This window comes from Astatotilapia calliptera, chromosome 8 (assembly GCF_964374335.1).
Source record: "Astatotilapia calliptera chromosome 8, fAstCal68.1, whole genome shotgun sequence".
Taxonomy (NCBI): Eukaryota; Metazoa; Chordata; class Actinopteri; order Cichliformes; family Cichlidae; genus Astatotilapia; species Astatotilapia calliptera.
The window spans coordinates 11,548,660-11,562,898 of NC_137429.1; the positions used below are offsets into that span (position 1 = coordinate 11,548,660).

General features: G+C 36.9%; 1 protein-coding gene across 1 annotated transcript; it reads right to left on the minus strand.

Moving 5' to 3' along the window:
• Positions 1–1,544: 1,544 nt before the first annotated feature.
• On the minus strand, positions 1,545–4,872 carry star2 (steroidogenic acute regulatory protein 2). Its single transcript, XM_026178512.2, has 7 exons — positions 4,790–4,872; positions 4,570–4,677; positions 4,357–4,490; positions 4,069–4,227; positions 3,614–3,798; positions 2,503–2,596; positions 1,545–1,948 (listed from the first exon to the last, which is right to left on the minus strand). The coding sequence occupies exons 1-7, from the start codon at positions 4,851–4,853 to the stop codon at positions 1,856–1,858; spliced, it is 837 nt and encodes a 278-aa protein (XP_026034297.1). The 5' UTR covers positions 4,854–4,872; the 3' UTR covers positions 1,545–1,855.
• Positions 4,873–14,239: the final 9,367 nt, after the last annotated feature.

The window sequence follows — 14,239 nt, forward strand, 5'->3', positions numbered from 1 at the left end:
ACAGGTGTCAAACCGACTTGCAGCCACAGCTCTGTAAAGCCACCTTGGCAAAGGAGATGTGGAACAGTCTGTTCGGACTAAAGTCCCCTGCCTCCTTTGAACGTTGCCAAAGTTTGAGTGGGAAAGGAAGATGTCATATATTAGGGCCTCTAGCAGATATTCTGAGCGCACCCTCACTAAACATCTTGGAATGCCGGGCCTGTGAAGCATCCTCCCTTGCCACAGGATCCAACTCACCACTAGGTGATGATCAGTTGACACCTCAGCTACTGTTGTGACTAAGTTGCTAGCTAAAGGCCTAGTCAAACGTTGCAGGGAAATACAACTAAGCATCTACTGAACATTTTTTTTTACTTTAAAAAACTCAATTTGTGTCGGTACAGAGATTATGAGTGTCAATTTAGCTCCATTAATAACAAAAGAGCAATAGCTTGATAAATGTGCATATATAAGATATGCTAATTAGCCATGTGGTCATGTCGCTTACCCTCGATCTGTTATGAGCTGCTAATCTCGGCTCAACCAGTCTGGTAAAAACTGCATTCAGGTAATTCAGGTAAAGAGTGAATTGGAATTAAAATACATGACATGATCTAAAAGCAAATGAACTTAAATGATTAAAAACAAGTATTTAAAGATAGAAGCTAAATTCAGAGAGTCATTACACCAAATTATTATTTAACCAACTGTCAGATTGTCGGATGTTCTTACATTTCTAGCTGTTTTTCCTCCTAGCTTGATGTTTGTTTGTTTTTTAACAAATTGAATATGCTTATTAAATATACATCCAAGACAATGGTATAATCGTATTACCTTACTAACTGATCACAATCAAGCACTCTTGAATTCTACAGTTATCCTGGAGGTACCCTCCAAACCTCATGCCATCACTCCTGGCAGGGAGCTCAGTGGCTTCTCTATCCCTGGTGCTCTTTTTTGGTGTCCGACATACCGCTGATTATCCTCACTGACAGGAAAAATCATGACCGTTTGCAAGCCATCCCCACTGTAGCATGCCCGCTGTCTGTTTTTGTGGACGTCAGTCAATTAATGCTTTAAAATGCTTTTCAGAATATAACGCATTATGATATATATTTTTTTTGTAACTGATGTTTTTCAGATAATAATGTATATAGTGTAAATTTCAAGTTATGAAAAGTTGTGTTGCAATTGCAAAATACAGGCCATGCTGTCTACACACTGTGGTTGGGCGTACTGTTACACCAGTCCTGCATTGCGGTTCATAACGTCATTATTTTTTTTGTATAATTCTTGTATATACGTACCTAAATGAAAGCTTTAATGTTAATATTTATTGAATTTTTAAGTGGTATGGTGAACAAAGTAAAACACATTTGAAAGATGTTGCTTTTGCTCTTTTCTCTGCTCATATCCATTTACTGCAGTTATATTTTACTTTGATCTTTTTACTCCCCTGAGTGGTGCGCATTCATCATGACCAAGTGTGTTTCAATCAAAAACATCCAGTTCACACATTCATTCTGCCTGATCTAACTCTTAGAAATAAATCACTGGCACTGAAACACATTCAAGCACTTTATTAACTACGTCCAGTCATATACAGGGTGTATCAAGAGACAAGTGATGCCTCTTAATCAAATCTTAATGAGGTTTGAGTGGCACAATGTGACAATAATTGCCAGTCTTCTTCTGCCAGGCTGGCACTGATCTCTGCCAGCTCTGCTGTGTAAAAATAAGACGCTGCATTTCCTATCTCCTTAAAACTGTAGCATTTCGCCGAGTAACCAGGCATTCACTGTGCCCCCCATCTTCTTCTGTGAGCAATGACAAGGTGGTACTGTGGTGTGGGTGTCACACAGACCGAGTGAATGAGTCAGCCAAGGCTGAGACGTCTGCGAAGGTGTCTGGTGAAATCCAGCTGCACCCGAGGCAAAGCCTGATTGACAATAGACTTTGGCAGCCAGCCCTGAGAATAAAGTGACATTTATTAGACGCCTGAATGGTATTTGTTGACTGTCAGTCAACAACAAAAAGAGAGAGTGAGGTGCAGGTAGGTGGTCTGCTGCTGTACAATAATTATGCATTGTTCATATGTAGATATTGTTCGCTTTTGAATAATATTAACACAGAGTCCACTTATTTTCCCAAGCTTTGAACCACATCTCATGGCCTTTTCTTGCTGTTCTTAGCTCAACCATCTCTATGAGGGAAGAGCACTCTCGATCAGCTCTAAAACACCATGAGATGCAGTTGATAAAGCAAACACTGAGATTTTGACTTGTACACAGTGCATTACATTTACTGACAGGATTTAAAAAGGAAAACCTGAGAAATGCAATAAGAAAAATCTTCTCATTTACTTCACTTTTACAGAAACAGAGGAAATGTGTACATTGTTTTTGTTCATGAGTTGTTTAACATATACAGTGTGAAATGGCCAGTTTGTATACGTGTAATGTATAATAGAACCCTGCATTATTTTGCATGTGCAGATTTACATTTATTAATTAATGAATTTACCTTTACGTCCATATTAAGAAGCCACGTGAAGCGACTTTTCGTTGAATCTTCATCCAGGGCCTGTATGATGATGCAGGTTGGTCCATGCTCAGCTCTGTACTCACGCAAAAAAATGTGTTTTAGTTTTCAAATTTCTTTTAGCCTCGCCTGTCTTTATTTTAATTATCAGTAATCATACAGTGCATGTGGTTCTTTGGCCTTTTCATGCTGTTGGCCAGGGAATTCAAATTTCTTTTATAAGCTATTAAAGGTGCATAAATGCTAAAAAAAAAAAAGAAAAAAAAAAGGCATTTTTAGCCTGCTGCTAGGTGGTTTGATTGGCAATAGTATGATAAAATATGATATGTATAACAACCTTCAGGGGCCTAAGATGTATTTATGTGCATAGTTTGGTTTGGAGGAGTTGGTTGACCTCAGACAGAAATGTATTTTAATGTATTAAACTAAGATTGACCTTGCTCTTCCCACCAACTTTGACCCATCTGTTGATCATTTAAGATTACCGTACATAATAAAATATCTCAGCAATTGGAATAAAACTTGCTACAAATAGCCATGATCTCCTCCAAATGAAATTCACCTACTGGTGACTCCTACATTTTATAATTAGCACCATCATTAGGCAAACTTTAAATTTTGTTCACTACTTAATACATAATATATGATGTCAGCTCTAATGACTTTCCCAGTTAACCCAAGCTATTATTTTTGTGGAACATGTTACGATAGCATGTTATACCTACTAAACATCACTCTATCACTGATCACTGTAGACAAATAATCATGCTTGTATTAATATTTAGTTTGGCATCACTGCCACATAGCTTCCCTAAAACGCATCCCAGCGGCATTTAATATATAATTGGCTATGAAAATTAACTTTAGCTCTCCTCATATTTTTTTTCTCCCCTGAAATTAGCTGAGGTTGTATGGAAAAATTAAAACGTCAGAGCGCATCAAGACAATTTCCCACCCATTTGTGTTATTTTATCTCCCTTCATGGATGACTAAGATTAACTCAGACTCTTTATATAAGAAAAAGTTCAATTAAGCTGTTGAGTATCACTTTAGATATGACAATGAATGATTAGTGCCTCGTCTGCAGACGTACCTTACAAAGCCTGCCTGAGGGGGTAATGACTCCAGCTGAACTGCTGCTCCTCCAATATAAACGCTGGACCTTTGTTTGCAGGTGTGTCTGACACTCAGGAAATCCCTCTTTCCAATCACATTTCCTGCTGTCCCAGTTGAAACTTCGTGGATGACAATTGTTTGTAGACCAATACGTTTTAGAACCTACAACACACGAAACCAACAGCATTTGCTTTTCGTTTGCAAAACCTGTGTATAGATTTTTTGTAGCAGTCGGAAAATGCATTTGTTGATGTGAATATGCAGCATGACAACTATAGGTTGGTTATAAAGACTAATTTGCAGACAGGACATGTTGGAAAACTTTGAATATAGCTTAAATAGTATTTGTGTATGTTTAAACTCTGGTATTTTTATAGCTTAAAGTTTTGCAGTTGATCCAGTTTCCAAGTTGTTGAAAGGTGAGTTGCTCACTTTGATTTGCTGTATGCTTGGGTTCCACTGGTGTATTTCTTCAACTCTGACAAACAGGATGTTATAGAGCTCATCCACACTGGCGTCCAACACTGCCTCCAGCCTAAAGACTTTCCTGCCCCCTGGAATCACTTTGCTACAGATCATATCGCCATTACTCTAAAGAGGAAAAAAAACACAGGTTTGTGATCCACTGTTTACTTAAAGCAAGATTTTTTCAGAGTGCGGTGACCTTTGATGAACTTTGATGAAAGTGCTTTAATGGCATTTTTATTAATTAGATGTTACCTCAGCAACCTCCAACTTCCATCCTTCTTTCTCCTCCAAAACAGAGAGAGCCTTCCTCATTGCTTCTTGTCCATGTTGTACGTACAGCTGATCTTCTTTTGCTGGCACAGGTTTTATATCTTTTGGCTTGGCCTCTGCAAAAGACAGCTGTTTGTAATATTTTGGGAAACGCAATCTAAAATATTTAATGAAAATAACACAGTTATATTTTACCATTATGATTTAAACCAGTTTGCTGTCTCTCGTGGTTCTCGATTTGTCCCCACTGCTGCAGGTGTGTGATCTCCTGACCTATCACTGCCATGGCAGTGCGTTGAAGTCCTGCATGATTGAATGAAAAATAAAACAGCTTAGGAGACTTACTGAGAATGCATTGTTTGCATGAATAGGAATAAAAAGGAGAAAGTCCTTCTGTGGGTTGTGGAAGGTTTACCTGCTATGTTCTTTATATGTGGGTAGGAAATTCCACAGCAGAGCTTTACAACAGCAGGCAGCATGTCTGTCTTTGGCAGTGACAGCAAAGTAAAGTGTGTCTCTGATCTTTATATGGTCTGCGAAGGACACTCCAGTGAGATAAGGGCCAGAGAAGAAGATAGGACCTGTTCTGAATTCTGTCCTGAAGGCCACATTTGAGACTGTTAACTAAGACAAGGGTTTGGGTGTGATACAGAGAGGAAATTCTCTGAAAGAAAAACCCCACACAGGACAACCCAGTTATTTAATGTATCCAATACTTAATCTTAAATATGTTGAGGCAAGATTTTGGAAATTGGAAAGCAGTCCTATTTAGATTTGCAATGACAAAAGCAGTGCATGATCAAAACTGTCACATTTAGAGAACACTGGTTAAATGCATAAGCCTAAATAAGAATAAAATAAGCTTAACCTCCTAGGACCTGGCGCCCACATATGTGGACATCACATTTTGGGTTATTTAGACCAAAATACTCAATTTTGCTCTACAAGGGCCTGATATCCACTTATGAGGACATCATACTGCCACTGATCTATCGAAATTTTAAACAAATATCCTCATATGTGGCTCTTATTTTTCTTAGAAACAAAAATCAGGTTAAAAAAAATCTGGTAATTCTTTGTTTTTACATTAATCAGGTCCCAATCAGCCCAAATATCAAAGAGAAATTAAAAATGCATGCCGTGGAAGAGTTTGGGTCTTAGGAAGTTAAATGAGGCATTTTAAATAGGACTCATGGTTTATTAAACTTATTTTTCAGTCATCTTGAAATTGCATATGTGCATGATGCATTTTTAATAACCTTTCAGATAATTGGATAATAAATTGGATAATAAAAAGATTATTTAAAAAAAACCCCTCAAAATACTCAGAATGAAGTCAACTCTTTAGAATCAATTCATCTTTGATGAATAATCAGCCACTCTTTTACCTGTAAGTGAATAAAGGTAGCCTTAGTGAGTTATTTTATTAAAACAAACAAAAAATCTATATAACTTAACAGTAAAAACAGTTTAACCATATATATAATATACACTGCTCTTTCTTATTGAACTCAAAACAGCCCTGACCCATCGAGCCATGGACTCTACTAGACCCCTGAAGATGTGCAGTGGTATCTGGCAAAACACATACTTTAAGTCCTGTAAGTTGTGAGGTGAAGCCTCTGTGTTTCCATTTATTTGTCTAGCACATCCCACAGATGGTCAACTGAATTGAAAGTTGGAAAATTTGGAGGCCAAGTTAACACCTCAAACTTGTTGCTGTGATCCTCAAACCATTCCTGAACCGTTTTTGCTTTGTGACAGATTGCATTATCCTGCTGAAAGAGGCCACAGCCATCAGGGTATACCATTTCCACGAAAGGGTGTACATTATCTGCAACAATGCTTACACATGTCAAAGTAACATCCACACGTATGGCAGGACCCGAGGTTTCCCCTCATCATCTTGCAATCTTCTGTCTGTTGGATCAGACCATATGGGCCAGCCTTCACTCCTGGGAGGGCAAAGACTGTGAACACCCCACAAGAGCTGTAGTTTTGCAAATGCTCACTCAGTCACCTAAACATCACAGTTTGGCCTTTGTCACACTCGCTCAAATCCCTACACTTTCCCATTTTTCCTGCTTTTAACACATCGACTTTTAAGAAACTTTGAAGATATCCCACACACTAACAGGCGCCATCATGAAGAGATAACAAGATTAAATTGTCAGCAGTCATGATGTCATACTTTATTTATTGAAAAAAAGACTTCTGTTATGGAGAATAAATAGTGTGCTGACAGCTTAAACTCGAGTTAACAATAAATGCTTTTCTACAAGCTGCACAAACTGATTTTGTGTTATTTCAACATCACAAAAACAAATCCCACAATAATATTTAGTAGCACAAAGATGATGAAATTTTAAATGAAAAGCCCCAGGTATCAATCTGTTTTCTATGACACATCCGGGAAATTTAAAAAATGCTTTAGTAATTTAGTAGAAATCAGGACAAGTACCAAAAAGCGATTCTCAGTGCAAGCCCTTTATAATAATTGGCAAGACCTACTATTGCAGGATACTTGAGAGGACGTAGAAATTTCAGTTCATTTAGTTGGAGCCGTGAAATGTGACCCTGAAAGACAAAGATTAGATCTCTGTTGTAAGGACGACTGTTGCACTGAATAGCAGTGGATAATGTGAAAAGATATATACTTATATATATATAAATATATGTCCATGGCTTAATAATGTTCTAATAAGCCTGATGCATATATTTTAGTGTAGAAATGCATAAACTGAACTGTAAAACATTACAACATAAAAATATAGATTTACTGGTTCTCGTGTCGCTCCAAATCTTCTTTACTATAAAACTTTATTATAAGATTAAAGATAAGATTATAAGATTTTACATAAGATAATGCACCTGAAGGCCTCTGCTGTCACTGTGGAAATTCTGCCCTATAAAGTAAGATGAAATGTAATTAGATGTCATAGAGACTGAAAAGTGAGATTGTACATGTCGTGTCAGGCACCGCTTGATTTTTTTTGTTTTTGTTCATTTACAGGTTCATTCGTTCCTGAACACATTCTCTTAGAAAAGAGAAATAAAGGCCAATTCCCTATCAGTCTGCACTATGAATACATAACAACTGACTTGTTATGTAAAATTTTGTTTTTGTTTTTTTCTGTGCAAGAGACGAAACACAAGTTAATCTCTTGAAAGAGTGTCTACTTGTTTGTATTTATATAAATGTTGGGGTTTTTTTTTGCACAGCCATATCTGGACTATGGCTCATTCACAAGAACATAATACAGTATGTTTCTAATTTTGTTGAGTTCTATTCAGTGCATGCATGTATGCATTAACAACAATGAAGAATACACAAATAATAGGTTTCTTCAGTCTACCCTGCTGTTTTCTTCATTCTTCTTGTATGGCTAATAGCTTGCAACCAAGGTGCGATACCGTCACACAAACATGATTTGTGACTGAGGGTCTTCTCAGTCTCTTCCGTAGTCCATTCATTTGGCTATCCATAACGTCTTCTGAGAAAATGTGGCTTTTGCCAGTAGTTAGGTAGCATGTTTTTGTGAATTACTGAAAGAGCTCTCATTTTAACTTTAATTTATAATGTTGTACTTAGTTGTCAGTCTTTTAGAACCAGACTTAGAAAATTGTCTAATTTTGACACAACTTCTAAAAGTGGATAAAAAAAAAATAGAAATGGCATAAAATACTGTTTTGTAAGGAAAGTAATGAAGATGGAAAGAACTGCAGACCATTATTACCTGATCTGTTATGTTCACTGGTTCATCAGTCCAATTCAGTCTCTTAATAAATCAGGTTGAAGTCTTCCAAATGATCTCTTCTTATTGGGATTAAGTTGGCTCATGCAGTTAAAGTGCAAGTCCTTGGGGATAATTGGCAAGGCGTATAGCTATGGGATGCTTGAGAGGTGGTTTAAGTTTTAATGGACTAGAGAGAATGTAAAAAAAAAAAAAATCGAAGCTCACTTTGGCCAGAGCACTAAAATGTGTCCCTGAAACACAAGGATTATAGCTGCCTTGTAAGGACAAATGTCACGCTGATAAACCACAAGTGGTCCAATCAACAAAGATGATTTGAACATAATGGTATGCAAGAGGAGGTCACAAAAGTAGGGCAGCTTTTATCAATTTAATCCTCTCTCAACTTAACTAATGGTGCTGTTGATGGTTTTTGAATCCACAACTAGAACAACAATGGTGTTCATGACAGTGATGGGAGGAAAAATCTGCTCTCCAAAAAGATCTCCAACGCTTTCCGTGTCCACGAGATGGCGAGACCACTCCCTATGACATAAATTTCATCATCAGACAGTGACCCCAAAGGTTGGCGTGGAAGTTCCTGTGCCTGCCAGTTTTCTGTGACCACTAACCACCACGACTAGTCCACAAATAATTTACATTAAAATACATATTTTTAAGTGCAAAATGCAATTAACCATAACTATGCATGAGCACATGCAGTGGACTTGGCTTAAGTGATATGCAATATGAGATTATTTCATTTCATCATCATCACCATCATCGTTTATTTGTATAGCACTTTAAGAACACACCAGGCAGACCAAAGTGCTGAACAACACAGATCAAAACTACTAGCAAAATTAAAAATACAATAAAATTATTAAAAATACAATAAAATTAATAAGAAAGATGTCCGTTTCCTACAGAGTTAAAAGCAAATGCATTTGGAAAAAAGTGGGAACTTCATAATCTCATATTAGAGGGGGGCTGCATCTGTCTCTCATCTTATGATATGAGTTACACTGGTGAGGTCTCTGTGGATTCTGTGTGGATGTGTGTGAGTGAATTGCTTTCATATCTGTAAAATATTTGGCAGAAGGCCCAGTGCCTCCCTCTCTTCTCAATGCTGCCTTGCAGTGTTGCTGATAGAGCACCAGTAAACAGCTGCCTCTTATCACTCCAAGCCAACAGGTGTCCTTGTGAGAAGGATTCATGACGTAAATGCTGAACTTCTCCCGTTGACCAGGCCAGCAACCTCAAACTGCAGTCACACCGCCAGGGAAGAAACGTAAGGTATGTGGTTGTAAATTGCATGGATGACCTCCGAAAACATCCAAAAACTTTGTTTTCAAGATTGGCCTTCATCACAATTTGTGTGCTATGCCAGAAAACTATGTCATTCAGATACTTTTTGACCATGAAGCGATGCTCAAAGGTCTCTTTTGGCACAGTTTATTATTTTACACACGTATTTTCATGATAGATACATAAATGGTCAGTCTGCACATAAGACCTGTACTTACCAACCAACCAGTACTTTCAATCCTCAGGTCAAAGGGTTTTTTTGTTAGTTTTTTCTATTTTTTGTCTTGTCATGCATATTGAAGAACAAAGGTAAATTTTAGAAAACAGAACATTATGGCACAAAAACAGAAGCTTGATAAGAACAAAACAAGACTCACCAGTGGTAACTATGGCAACATATTGGTATGGCTTTATAGCAGTGATTTATGCATACATTAGTTGCACTGTTTATTTTGAAGCCTTTGTTCCACTTTCCTAGCTCTCGAATTTTAATATAATAAAAGGAAGCTGAAGTTAGATTTTCTGAGTGTCTTCTTACATTCATGTGTTCCATTTTTTGATCCCATTAGAATTGCTTTGAAATAATTTTGAAGCCACTGTTCTGCGTGGTTATGGCTGGTCTGTTTCAGTCAGGATACATCCACAAAGAGACACGTCTCCTTTTCATGAAACTCATATACAGTTAGGTTTTTTTTCTCTTTCATTTTTCCATTGTGCATCACTGCAGAAGATTTTGAAAATATTAGGCTGCGAACGAAGTGCGACTTCCAGCTTTAATAAGGGGTTTAACAAAGATTTTAAATGTACTTTTTAGGAATTACAAATGTTTTTATACACTGTCTTCCATTTTTAGAGGCTCCGAAACATTTGGACAAACTAATAATTTTTAACAGAAAAATTGTTCCTAATATTTATAACAAATTTAAGAGGAAAATACTTTGAAATACTTTGAAATCAGTGACTAAAATGTGGAACAAATACTGCGGTTCCTCCCTTGAGATACTCTGTTCAGTTTTGTCTTCAGTAACTGAAAACCAGCTTACATGGGTTGAAATTAGATAAACCGACTGTTCCACTCAAGAATATACCATATTCTACATAACATACCATTTCATTTACCTTGAGGAACATTTGGTTCGCTTTTGCAGTGTTTCCATTTGCACTGGGGAATGAGTGTATTCCACTACAGAATACATGCCCCAAAATGTATTTTGTAACGTATTCCATTATGTTACTCAATGAGAGTAACGTATTCTGAATACTTTGGATTACTTAATATGCTATCATACTTTTTACAACTACATTAATGTACTATTGCTGTGTGATTTATTACTTTTACTGAAGGTTATTCGCCATAGCAATACCAACTAGATTTTTAAATCTTAATATAAAATGAGTAACAGTAGGGTAGACATTAGGTAAGGCTGCACTTTTTGCAGCGATCTCATATAGAAAACTATTCCGTGCGTATATAAAACAGGTCAGCGGCTCCGAACTGTAAAGGCATAAAACCCTAAAGGGACCTCTGGCTAATATATCGGGTTCGTGTCGGGCTTGTAGCCGAAAACTAGCTTTACTTTGTCTGGGTCAACTTTGCTAGCGAGAGACAGAGAGAGGTGTTGAAAGGCTGCTCCAAAGGAACTTGTTGTTTCGGAGGAAAACACGAACACAGCGTACAGTCGAGTCTTAATAGCTTACTTACAACTGGGCTCGTCAGGCACTCTTCTTGGCTGCAGTGGTTATTATTATATTTACATGCTTCCAGCATAGAGCTGCCACCCAGGCAAAAGAAAAATAGAAGAAAAAGTTTATTGTTCTAACAATATACGTTTCACATTTGAACAACATAATATCACATTATTACAATATACATAATTATCAAGTTCGTACAATATAAATATTATATTGTATATTGTATTATATAAGATACCACTTTAGCAATTTTTAAGCAATAAGTGTGATTGTACAGGATTTTGTTAGAGCCTTTCTTTTTCTGCCAAAAAGAGAATGCAAATATCCCAGCTGTTATTTTTGAATTTAAACATGCACTTAATCTCCAGCCTACTGCTGTCAATCATATGTAGCAAAAGATCAATATGGCTAAAAATTCAGCCAGGGACTTGGCCCCAGGAATGGCATTAAGGATTTTTAGTCAGGTTTAGACTGAAATATAACTCAATGACTATAGGGCAGGTTACTGAAAAATGTACAGTAATACAGATGTTGACTGAACTGACTTCTCCCTTTCAGCTGGCCAGCTTTTTTACTTACTCTGTAAAAAGAAATCTACAAATTGTTTTGGGAATTTATAATAAAAATATTATAAATGATCTTTTAATCTACTTGTGAATTTGTTGAACCTTATTTTAATGTGGCACTCGGTTTGGAGCAGAAAGTGACCATCCTCTGGAGCATAGTCAGAGACTCTGTAGAGATGAGCAATGTAATAAATCACTTTGACAGCATGCAAAAGTGTCCTTGAGTCTGTGTTTAGCAATAGTAGAAATTCTCATCATGCTACATAATTTAAAGTGTTGATGCAGATTTATGTCACTGCTCGTGTCTCGTGTCTCTCCTTGTGTCTCCCCAGTCTGTAGTCTTATTCGTGTCTACATGTTCCATGTTGTCAAGCTTGTGTTGTCTTGTCAAAGTCCCATTTTGAAGAGTAGTGTTTCTATGTTCAGTGTGTTTAGTTTTACTTCCCTGTGGTGTCAGGTTCATTTGTATCAGCGGTGTTTCTCCAGGTGTTTCCACTTCCCTCATTACCCTCCTGTGTATTTAAGTCCTCTGTCTCCTTCTGTTCAGTGTTGCTTTATCTGTCCAACTTGCTTCATGTGACCTTAGGTCTCAGGATTTTCTTAGCTGCTGTTCAGGTTCATGTTTAGATTACTTCACGCTAAAGTTTTACATGTACCTGTTCAGCTTCATGTTCTCGTTTTTATGTTTAGTTTAGCTGTCCCCAGTTTAGTTTAGTTTTGGTTATGCCCCTGTTCGCCTTGTCTTGTTTTCTTTTCTTGTATTCAGCCTAATAAATGGCTCGGTTTGTGTTACACTTAGTTTTTCTTTCTTCCATGTCCACTTTGCAAACACACCGGCCGCCCGGCCGTAACAGGTAGGTTAAAAATTGGTCTTTTTAACCTACTAAGTACTGAAACTGCAGGGGGGGTTTTGCTTTGTTTTTTGTTTTTATTTGAACTATTTGACCATCAAATTGTCACTACTTATTAATCAAGAGTTTTTAATCACTGTGACTTTACACTGAGCTGCAAACTGCTCTGGTGTGTTTGCAAAACACAATTATTTTTCTTCTGCCCCTTGGCTGCCTCCAAAAATTAATTTCTGAACGAAGGCAGTCCTGATGGAATCCAGTGTTAGTTCGTAACAGATGTGAGTTATTGCTGTTATTGAAGACCAAACTCTCACTTCAGGCGTACAGGGACCAAAAAACCTGTAATGTGCCCTATGCCTCCTACTCTTGAATCATCCTCACAAAGGTGACTTCTTGAAGTCTATACATCATATGGTTGAGCTAATTCTCACCTACCCCAGAGCATCCTTGAGAGGGTAAAGAGCTTTTCCAGTTTAACACAATCATGAAGGAAGCAACACTTTCATTCCTGAATCACAGTTTTGACAAACAGGCAGGCTAAACTCCAATAACTATGATCTCCCTAAGGTTGGAACACACTGTCTGCTCCTTATTGTTAAATATATAAATAGACATACACTCATCAGCCACTTTGTTAGGTTGGTCCACACTGGTCAGATAAGGTGTTAGTAATGCCATTGTCTTCGAGGATTAAATTAAAGGTTAAATCACATGTTGGAGTGACTTAATTACACAAATTGATCTTTGAAGTAATTCTGGAAGCAATATGAAACCTAAATTGAAAAAACATTTAATCTGTTAGCTGCATAAACTAAAAAAAAAAAAAAGGCTTTGCAGGTGGGGGATCTATTTTCTTCTTTTCTTAACTTTTTGTTGTTGTTGTTTTCCCTGTGCTGTTACAGTTAGGTTTATAACAGATGAAAAACAAAATTAAGGCAACAGGGAGTACTTTGTTGGTTGCTAATGGTTTCAGAAAACATTATGAAAGATTTTATAATGGGCTTCATTACACACAAAAACTTGTAAACATGACAAAATGCAGGCATTCACCACACAGCGTCAATAATGCCTTAGGGGGCAATATTCTTGCGCATGTAGTGTTTGGTAGACACAAAGAAGAGAGAAAGCAGCGGCACTGAGCTGCAATGGTGAATGTGAAAACTCTGACTTCTTAGAGCTTCTGAAATTTACTTTCTTCAAAGTCCTTGGTTGAAAAGGAAAAGCATGGCATCTATGTTAGTTTTAAAAGAAGAGATATAGAAGAAAGGCTGGTTCAGGACAGAAAATCTTACATAGCATAAACTGTTAAAAGTATTCACTATCATATCTATATGTCATAATTTTTGTTGACCAGTTTATGACTCGATTGCCTTTTTTTTTTTTTTTGCTGCAAAAAAATAAAATAAAAACAGTTGATAGTTTTGTATATCACTTAAATGTATTGGCCTACACATTAGCGGATAATTTAAAAGGAATGCAGTACATTATGTAGCGTAATATATATTAAGGGCTAAAATTATGATAATAATGACTTAGTCATAGGAGTAGTTGTAAAAGATCTTTGCACATTAATGCAGCAATAAATATTTTGGTATATATAAAATTACAGGCACACTTATCAAATAGGTACTTTTATTTTTCATAAATGAACTGATTTATTCATGAGCTGTTGCTTGTTTCTTACTTCATCTGTTAAGCAGAACCTGACTCTGGC

Excerpts from the sequence above, each read along its gene's own strand:
- star2 (XM_026178512.2), bottom strand. The coding sequence starts at position 4,853 with ATGCTGCCTGCTGTTGTAAAGCTCTGCTGTGGAATTTCCTACCCACAT. Across the intron at positions 2,597-3,613 it reads CCTCAGGCAGGCTTTGTAAG|AGCTGAGCATGGACCAACCT; the intron begins GTACGTCTGCAG and ends GCGTGAGTACAG. Across the intron at positions 1,949-2,502 it reads TTCTTAATATGGACGTAAAG|GGCTGGCTGCCAAAGTCTAT; the intron begins GTAAATTCATTA and ends CTTTATTCTCAG.